The sequence below is a fragment of the Gossypium hirsutum genome, chromosome A07, assembly GCF_007990345.1.
Source record: "Gossypium hirsutum isolate 1008001.06 chromosome A07, Gossypium_hirsutum_v2.1, whole genome shotgun sequence".
Lineage (NCBI taxonomy): Eukaryota > Viridiplantae > Streptophyta > Magnoliopsida > Malvales > Malvaceae > Gossypium > Gossypium hirsutum.
Genome location: NC_053430.1, coordinates 19,765,501 through 19,775,914, shown reverse-complemented (window position 1 = coordinate 19,775,914; position 10,414 = coordinate 19,765,501). Strand labels below are relative to the sequence as shown.

The window sequence follows — 10,414 nt, the reverse complement described above, 5'->3', positions numbered from 1 at the left end:
ATTTATGCAATTTCATCCACATATCATGTATGCTGATTTATCTATGGACTCATATCAACCCACACAAATTAGAAATTCACAATTTTATCATGATATTTTACTACTTTAACAAATAAGTCCCTAAATGATAATTTTATCAAAAATCACTTTACAAAAGTTGTTTATTTAACAAAAAGGACTCACAATCTTTCATCAAAATTCATAAATCATGCAATAGAATTCATGGTAAAACCCTAATTCTTTAAATTTTTTTCAAATTAGTCCCTAGGCTAACTAGATTAAGCTACAATGATCCCGAAAACATAGAAATCAATAAAAACGAGATAAAAACACACTTACATGCAAGGGAGATATAACTGAATGCTCAAGGTGCAAAAATGGAGAATTCTCCCTTTCTCAATTTGGTGGAAAAAGACATTAAAAGATGATGTCTTTTGTTTTTACATATTTTACCTAATTTATTTATTAAATTACTTTATTAACCTTTAACTTTTAACTTAAAAATCATCTAATTTATGTCTAAAAATGTCCACTCATAATAATAATGGTCTAATTACCACATAAATCCCTTAAAAATTTAATTTCATAGCTAATAGACACCTTTAACTAATGGAACTATACTTTTGCACCTTTTACGTTTTAGTCTTTTTTACTTAATTAAGCATGCAAAAGACAAAATTTCTTAACGAATTTTTTATACTACACTACCAACACACCGTTGACATTAAAATAATAATAATAAAATTTTCACGTCAGATTTGTGGTCCCAAAACCACTGTTTTGATTTCATTGAAAACGGGTTGTTACAACTTTACTTCGAGGCTTAAAGTTATCCATGTAGCTTTCCTCAAGAAAAGTAGCATGAATTGGAACTTTAATCGTATTACATTTTGGCTTGTAGAATAATCCACCATTTGTTTCCTTTGAATATCCTACAAACATGCATAATTCTATCTATGCACCAAACTTCTTTGCATCTTTATCCAGAACGTGGGTCGGACAATCCCATATTTTAAAGTAATTTAGAGCAGGTTTCTTTCCATGCCACAGTTCATAAGGTGTCTTACAAGTATACTTGGATGACATATCACTTAGAATATAGTAAATCGTTTGTATTGCATATCCTAGAAGGAAATAGGGAGTTGTGAATAGCTTAACATTGAACGAACCATGCAAACTAAGGTTCTATTCCTTCTATCAGCTATGTCTTTCTACTGGGGAGTACACGGCACAGTCAACTAGGATAAAATCTCATACCTTATGAGGTATCCTAAGAACTTGTCAGACAAGTATTCCTCAGCCAGGCCAAAGATTCTTTATGGATAAATCTAATTATTTTTCCACTTCTGCACGAAACTCTCAAAATTTATCAAAAGTTTCGATTTTACGTTGGCCATTCACGCGCTACCATGTGTCACTCTATTTGGCTTGAAATGCGTGAAACTTTCATTTTATATTTTTAAAAACCCTTTCATTTATTTATTTTTCCTTTCCTCATCTCTACCTGACCTCTTCATCTTTTACCTCTATTCTATTCGTTTTGTTTTTTTTTTCTCTTTTTTTTCCTTTTACCAATATTTTTGTTTTCTATCTCTTTGTGTTATATGTTCATAACGCATATATTGAAGGAAGAAAACAATCGAAAATTTCAATGATTTTTAGTCTTCTCCAACTTCATCTCCTTCTTTTCTTAGACTTTTCAAATCTCTTTCATTTTTTTTTCTCAAATTTTCAATTCTAAAAAACTTTCAATTTTTTAATCAAAAGCTTCTTCTCTGTTTCTTATTTATGTTTAATCAAAACCCTTTTTAATATATGTTTGGAAAATGGAGAATTTAAGTTTATAGAGAACATGGATATGTTTTGTTTTAGGAAAACATGAAACTTGTTTCAAAAAGGGTTTTGAGAGTTCAAATTGAATCATTGAGTGGGGACTAAGTTTAGGTTTATGGGTTGTTGCAGGGTGTTGTAATAGAAGCTAATGGGTGAATTTGGGGTTTTGATGTTAGGGTTTGAGGGTTTAATGGAGAGAGAAATAGGAGGTGAAGATTGGACATTAATGTTTCGTGGAGTAATGTTTATTTCTGAAATCTTTGAACCATTGTAGTCATGGAAAGTAACCTGAAAAAAAGGGAAATAATAACCATTTCTTATTTGCACTTAACATGGTATTCATCATGTCTATTGTGTAAAAAGACGGTGATAAACTCTTCATCTATCATAAAAGTTATTAGCAATAGTTTTCCCTTTAAAATTTATATGGTAGGAAATGTCTTTTTGCATCTTTGTTGTCTACATGTGGTTCAAAGCATTCATGAGATGAAGTTCATGAGATTGTTCGATACATTGTTGAATGGCAATCAAATTTTTTTTAGAAAAATTGGTTGTGAAGAAGAAGTGTTTGGTTAAGGAAGAGAGGTGAATTAGATTTTTTTTCTTGAGAATCAAACAGAAAAAAGTGAATGGAAGAGAAGGGTTTTAAGGTTGAGGAAGGAAAAGATTGTGCAAAAAAAAGTTGACTGTCACTGCAAAACAAGGAAGGAAAAAATGAAAAAAAAAGAAAAAAAGTTGTTACAGCCAAAGAGGTAGAAGAAGACGATGGGAAAAAAATTTCAAAGGAAAAAAAATAAATTAAAGGGTTTTAAAAAAAATAAAATGACATGGAAAATAATTAAAGGGGGATAGCTTTTCAGGCTAAAAAAAGTGGCACGTGGCAGCATACAAGTGGCCAGCACTGCTACATCAGCAAAAATTTAATGCCATTAGGCTTAGGTACCAATATAGTAGACGAAAAAACAAGTTTAGGTACTAGTCTAGGACAAAAAAAACCATAAATACCAATTTGAGAGAAATGTACAAGTTCACGTACCAATTTTATATTTAACCCTAAGATTTATAATTTTATACTGTAGTTTAAATGAATGTCATACTCTGATTCGATTGAATTTTTGGCGAATCGCAATATTTGGCACGTCAAAGTGCCATTGATAGTTTTTGCAATGGTCAAGATGCACATATTTGATTGAGTGATGCGCCAATTCGAGTTTAGGCATGAATTTGATTGAGCGATGCAACGGTTCTATAGGGCGTGCTTTCAGCCTCATGGCTGCCACCATAGCAGAAAATGCTTCTCTTGGTTGCTATCTCAGCAAAAAAAAGTTTACTAGAGGACACATTTTCAGTTTTTTTTCTCAAAAATTGATCTATTTTCCTAAATTTAAAAAAATCGACCTAAATCCATAATTGACTTTTAAAATAATCCTTTTTATCAAATTAACAAAAAAAACATAATTACCAAAATCAACATCAAAATTAAATCTAGATACCAAAAATTACATTTACCCAAAATTGAAAGGACAAAAATCACTAAAAGACATGGAAAATGCCAAAACGCCCAAAACCCTTTTGAAATGATAAACCGCTGTCTTCAATCCTAACGATCCTTTTCTTCTTAACATTCTCTACCTTATCTTCTTCAACCTCTCCCTTCTTTCTACTGCAAAGCAATGTCGAACGAAGAGGAACAACAACTCACTGAGTCACAAGACCCAGAAGATGATGAAGAAGAAGAGCAAGCACCACAACTTACTGAGTCGCAACAGCAATACCCAGACTCCGACTCCGACTCCGACTACTCCTCCTCTTCCTCTGACGACTACATCGAGGAATCTGATTCCGAAACCCTCACCTACACCCGACCCGGAGAGGCCCCACCCGAAACTGTAAACACCCCCGAAACCAACATCCGCAGGTACACTCGGGTGCTGGAGAGCAAGAGAATCAAGAGGATCCAAGAGGAAGAAGACGAAGACTACGTTTACTTTGAAGACTTATGGGATTTTCCACCAGACCCCGAGAATTGGCGGGAAGAGGATTTGAAGGAGTATTGGGTGGATGCTCCGCTGGAGATGACCAAACCCGGTTGGGACCCGGTTTGGGCTGATGAGGAAGATTGGGAAATTGTTAGGGATGAGATTAAGGAGGGCCGGGACCCGGGGATTGCCCCGTTTTATGTTCCTTATCGGAAGCCTTATCCGGCTATACCGGACAATCATTATGATATTTCAAACCCCAAAGCCGTTATTGAAGAGTTGGATAGGATTGAGGAATTTCTCAATTGGGTCAGCTACATTTTCCCTGATGGAAGCTCGTATGTTAAACCGACTCTCTCTCTTACTCTTTTCCCCTCATTTTGTTACTATTTGTCTTGTTAAGGCATGCAATTACTTAATTGCAGTATGGTAGTTTATTTAGGACTGGGGAGTTTGCAAATGAGGTAGCTAAATGTGCATTTGGATAAGTTTGAACTTGGTCAATTGCACGAAGCAAAATTGTAGCTTTATGTTGAAAGTCAGTCCTCCACTCGTTTTTAACCCAGTAGTTTGCTTTTGACATGTTTGAAGTTCCGGGTAATGGTATGCCTGGTTCTTGTCTTCCTTTGACTTGTTTGATTACTCATTATAGTCATTCTGCATTTTGTTTAAGGTATGAAGGCACGGTTTGGGATGATTTGGCTCATGGAAAAGGTGTTTATGTTGCAGAACAGGGGCTGGTCAGGTTTTTCAATGCTTAACTCTTCAGTCTTGATTTCTTGAATGTTTGTATCTCTTTACTTTATCATAATGCTGTTTTCTGCTTTCTTCATACATATGTTCTCGTACCATCCTGGATCGAAGGATCCTTAAACATGCAGATAAGATTGTTTGTAGTTGTAGGAGTCAGTGATGTCAAGCACTGAGGTGCTAGGGTATAAAAGCAATGAGACCCTTTCGGGCAAGGCACATTAGATCAGTCACATACCTGGTGGCTGGTGCACCTAGGTGTGCTTTCTTGTATGGCGGTAGGTGCAAATAGAAGCTTGCCCAATTGAAGTACTCTTCCATTTCTTTTATTATTATTATTATTATAAATAAAAAAAGTGGACAATATCAAATTCCTTACCTGCGTGGCTCTAGTGACTTGAGTGCACCTTGTGCCCTTGACAACATTGGCAGGATTGAAATTGTCACGTTTGCATTATTCAACCCTGAGATTGCTCTTTGAATATTTCATTTTCCTCTCTTTTATGGTTCCATAAATTGTTCTGTATTGGACTAATAAGTTGCATCAAGTACTTTTGAGCTGAAAAAAAATTACAAGATGCTTCCTTTTATAGGTATGAAGGTGAATGGCTGCAAAACAACATGGAAGGTCATGGGGTTGTTGAAGTTGATATACCTGATATAGAACCTGTGCCAGGTTCCAAGTATGTAACAATTTGTGAACTATTTATGATGCACTTTGTTATAGTATAGGTTTCACAATCTCAGCAATGGATTTATAAACGAAGTTGGAATTTTCCCATTTTGCTAGGCTTGAAGCAAAAATGCGAGCTGAAGGGAAAATAATATCAAGAGATTTCATGACTCCAGAAGATAGAGAATGGTTAGAGATGGATGTTGAGGATAGCATTCGCCTGGCGGATGGGCAATATGAAATACCATTTTATGAGAGTGATATATGGATCAAACATTTTGGCAGAAAACCGTATGTTTCTTTATCAAGTATTCTATTTCTTTCTGTCTTATTATTGTCGTCATTGCATTCGAATCTGCCTCATTTTAATTTTTGATCATGTGCATGTTGCTTTTCCTAATCTACTCAATGGTCCAATCTGCACGTGCACATATTGAGCATTTACGTTGTATCATGCGAGGCACTTGTACCTTTTTCTGCCAAACTTTTGAGACTTTAGCGGGCATATCTCTCAATTGTGGTGTTATGAAGACAAACATTTCTGTTTCAGGGAGAAGGGTCGATACCGTTATGCTGGCCAGTGGAAGCATGGCAGAATGCATGGGTGTGGTGTATATGAGGTCAATGAGCGCACCATCTATGTATGTGCTTAAAATATAAACCATTTTGTTTGAGTCTGAATTTGTGTAATTGAATCCATTTCTTCCATGAAGATGTAGTGTACATAAGATTCAATAATTGTTGCTGCAGCTCAGTTTTGCCCTCTACTTTATAGGCCTCAGTTTTCTTTAAAAATAATGCTTTCTAGTAACATAATAGTTGAAAAATAGAAAATTTATTCAATATTTTTCAAAAGAAAGATGCTAAGATATAATGGTTTTAAGAGAATGCAACACATTCATCGATCAATTTGGTTGGTGGTTGATACTATATATATACACACACATAATATATTATTCTTTACTTGTTGTATGAACCATTTCAGCTACTCAGACTCTCTTATAAAAGTGCTTGACTGCTTTTGTATTCCATAATTTGTAATGGTGCAGGGTAGATTCTATTTTGGAGAGCTATTGGATGATTTAGATGGTTGCGATGAGAACATTTCAGCGGTATTCTTAGATTTTTTTCTACTTAATAAATAGTTCAAAATGAAGTTGGGGGGGGGGGAGTAAATTCTATATTATGGTATTTCTCTGACATTGTATTTTTTTCAGATGCATGCTGGTATTGCAGAGGTTGCTGCTGCTAAGGCTCGGATGTTTGTTAATAAGCCAGATGGAAGTATGTAGTCTTGCTTTATTAACTATTAGATTTGAATAGGCACAAAATCTTGTTTGACACAGTAACTTCTATGAGTTTATACATAGAAACATGATAGATCTCTGTGTGTTGTGGACACTTTTATTGGTTGCATATTTAAGAGGAAAAAGGCATCCGTCTAAGTCTTTAAAGCGATTTTACGTCACTTTTACTTTGGGTTTAGTTTGTTTTAAGCTATTTTTGATTATTAGGATTTAGTTGTTTTATTTCCTTCTAGAAACATAGTTTTATGTAATTAATCCCTATTTAAGGACTTATTGGAGAATAAAAACATAAGCAGAATTTCTATCTATTTTTTAAGAGATCTAGGTCTCTCTCTAAATGAGCCCTAAAGGTTTCAGTCTCCCTTCGATGAGTTGATCATCAATCACCATAGGTCATTCTAGGAATAGTGATAAAGGGAAGGCCATCGCTTCCAGCGTTCCTGTTAATCACCCAGTGACTTGGTCCTATCCCCACGTTCTCAACACTGCAAGTTTCTTCGACAAAAATGCATGAGGTATATTTGACGTAATTCTCTTATAATTGTCCCTACAAGCATCTGTTATGGTTGACACAAGAGTTCTCTCCGCTAGTGTCAATCATGCCAACCAATGTTCAAGCTTGTGCTATATAGATCATGGTTGTAGAGCTATGCTCGATTAAGAAACGGAAAGAGAGGAAACTAAAAGGAAAATAGAAGTGGCTGAATTTTGTACCTTGTGGTAACTGGATAAGTCAACATTTTGACTTGTGATGAAGGTGACTATATTGAAGTTGTAGATTCTTATATTTAGAGATGAATATGGGCTATAAGTTATCGATGCTAAAACCTCCCTCGAAGTCTTCTGCTTATATGTTTATTGGGAGCAAAAGGAAGCTCTTTGGAGATTCATGGAGCCTCTTGATGACTGTTCTGTATAATTTGTTATCTGAAATTTGAATGCATGACTTTTTCTGTTGGATTTACCCTCTACATGGTACTTTGGAATCCCTAATCTCTATGCCTTTTTACATTTAATCACTGACAATTTTAAACATTAACCTTATATAATCTTGACTTGCACGCATAGTGGTTAGGGAAGAGAGAGGTCCTTATGGTGATCCTCAACATCCATATTTCTATGAGGAGGAAGATGTGTGGATGGCACCAGGCTTTATCAATCAGTTCTACGAAGTAAGTAAAAGCTTTTCTTTTGCATGGTGGATTCTTCCTGTAATAATGAAAAGGGAGAAAAAATAAGTATGTTAGTTGGCACTTGGCAGGTTCCTGATTATTGGAAGACATACGTGCATGAAGTTGATCAGGAAAGAGAAATGTGGCTAAACTCATTTTATAAAGCTCCCCTTAGGTTACCAATGCCTGCAGAGCTTGAATATTGGTGGTCGAAAGGTATTCTTTATTCGCTTCAGTTATTATTTCTTAAGTCTCCGAAAGGGATATCAAAAATTCTTTTTCTTTTTTGGTTTTTTTTAAATGGATGTTTACATTTTCTTGATCAGATGAGACTCCTGAATTTGTACTTATCAACAAAGAACCGGAACCTGATCCTGAAGATCCGTCAAAGCTAATATATACTGAAGACCCACTCATTTTGCATACCCCAACTGGACGATTGATCAATTACATTGAGGACGAGGAACATGGTGTCCGATTATTTTGGCAGCCACCTCTGAAAGAAGGTGAAGAGATTGATCCAAAGAAGGCTAAGTTCCTGCCCCTTGGATTTGATGAGTTCTATGGACGGGAAGTGATTCAAAAAAGGGATAATATATGGAAGCGTCTAATAACGGCAATAGAAAATGCGTTGAAGCCAGGATTTGATAAACTAGAAAAGTGGACTGAAGAGAAGAAGAAGGCTAGTGAGTTGAAGATGAAGCTTATTGAAAAGGAACTTGATCTTATAGAGGCTGAACTGTGTTTGGAAGAGGCCATTGAAGACATGGATGAAGAGTTAAAGAAGAAAGAGAAAGAGGAGGAGAAGAAGATGGAAATGGGTTTGCTGGAGGATGAAGAAGGTACTTCTGTCGTGGCTAACCAAGAGGAAAAAGCCATTCCCAAAGATGTTCACAAAGTTGTTGATGAAGAGGAAGATGGAGAGGAAGACGAAGACGAAGATGAAGACGAAGAGGATGATGATGATGATGTTACACAGTCCAGTTTTGGATCTGTTGCTGCTGATCAGAAGGGAAAGAAGCCTAGGGAGCCTCCATTCTCTTCATCTTCATTGTCGTTTGCTTCTTGCAGCCTTGTTTCAGCGGTAAATTCTTATACAATTCAATTTTATTTCCATGTTTTGTTCTCATTTCTGTTCTAACTCTGTAATTTGCATGTGGAGGAAAAAATGGTCTATGAAGGTATAGCCTTTGCTCTTTGACTAATAGGGAATTTGTCTGAAAAGCCTTTATTCCGTTATCAGATTGTAACCGAAATGACCATTAATGTCTATTCTGTTTATTTTCACAATTCTTTATGCTAATTGAATGGGTAGTCATTTGGAAGTTGCATTGCTTTTATATTGCAGATTTCAATAGTTACTATCTTTTGCTTTACAGGTTCCATCTACATTGCGAGAATCAATTTTAGCACTGAAACAACGTAGATTACCACTAAAATCCCATCCTCCGTCAAGTGTGGAAAGCGCCAGTGATCCATTGAAAATAATTGATTCGGTCAGTTTCCCTTTTGTGCTAGGCTACAAAGGAAGGTTGAGGGCATTCAAGCAAGATCATCATAAGTTTCAACCAGAAAACCAATCTAGTGGAAAGAAGTCTCAGTTACACCCCTTATGCAAGATCTTATCATGTCCTTCAACTACTACCAGAAGTCGTGTAAGACGACTTGGAAATCTTAACCGTTCTGAGCTGCATGCTGCACCGAAGAAATATTCAGACATCTTATCTTTGCATATTCCGGTTTGTTATTTGGAATCATACCCAGATACTAAAAGGCATTGAGCCTCATTGTAGGAACTTGAATGATTGCACTTACGAGGGTCAGAGTCTTTGTTGAGGTTGCATTTGATTGCTTTTTTGGCCAATCTTAATTTAAAGTATACACTTAGCTTTTATTTTTTGAAAACAGAGAAAAGTAACGTCAAAGTTAAGACATTGAAAAATCATTTTGGGCTTTGGCACATTTTTTCCTATGCAAAGAAAAAGCCTAGACCATTGGCAAAATCTCATCTGGAATATTTCTTGGATGCTTTGATTCTTATAAGAAAGTTGAAGGATCAACGAAAGTTTCATTCAGGCAATTGGGATTTGGGGTGAATGATCAACTTCAATACTTTTGGTCCTATTGGTTTTATTTTCATGTAAAATTTCACATTGGGAGTGCTGTGGCTAGGAGTGCAAATGGGAAAAGTTTATACTCTTGGAAGATATTTGGGTTTGGCTTGAAGGTTTTTTGAATATTGGAAATCAAATTTGAATTCTACTTTGTGATTTACAGCAAGTTGAGCTATCACATGAGCTTTAATATTTGAGCTTGACTTTGATTCGTATTCGTATCAAATTTTGAACATTAACAACCGAATATGAATCATGAGAATTGGTTTTATTCTTTTATCAAGTAAACATGGTAAATGGAGCAATCTCAAGATTGATGTTTAAAGTAAAATTCCCTTGCATTTCAAGTCAAGAATATTTGTTTAAACCACCATAAAATTCCATCACTTCTGCAAACTGTGCATCTGAAGCTCAAGACTCCTCAGCAAATATTGAGGTCCAAATGCAACGAAAATTAATGTTTAAACACCATAAAACTCCATTACTTCTCCAATCTTGAAGAACCAACATGGTATCTGGACGTTCATAATCATGTGCTATAAGTACAAAGACTCCTCAGCAAATATTGTGGTCTAAAAATAACGAA

At 35.5% G+C, this 10,414-nt stretch overlaps 1 protein-coding gene across 2 annotated transcripts; it reads left to right on the top strand.

Moving 5' to 3' along the window:
• Positions 1–3,380: 3,380 nt before the first annotated feature.
• On the top strand, positions 3,381–9,659 carry LOC107953295 (protein TIC 100). Of its 2 annotated transcripts, none has more exons than XM_016888547.2 (11): positions 3,381–4,150; positions 4,486–4,557; positions 5,156–5,245; positions 5,353–5,526; positions 5,786–5,876; positions 6,285–6,347; positions 6,453–6,519; positions 7,611–7,714; positions 7,804–7,930; positions 8,041–8,798; positions 9,094–9,659. In XM_016888547.2, exons 1-11 carry the CDS (start codon positions 3,507–3,509, stop codon positions 9,493–9,495), a joined length of 2,592 nt encoding a protein of 863 aa, XP_016744036.2. In that variant the 5' UTR covers positions 3,381–3,506; the 3' UTR covers positions 9,496–9,659. The 2 variants fall into 2 exon arrangements, with proteins under 2 accessions (XP_016744036.2, XP_016744037.2); XM_016888548.2 differs by having other exon boundaries at positions 3,425–4,150; positions 4,486–4,552.
• Positions 9,660–10,414: the final 755 nt, after the last annotated feature.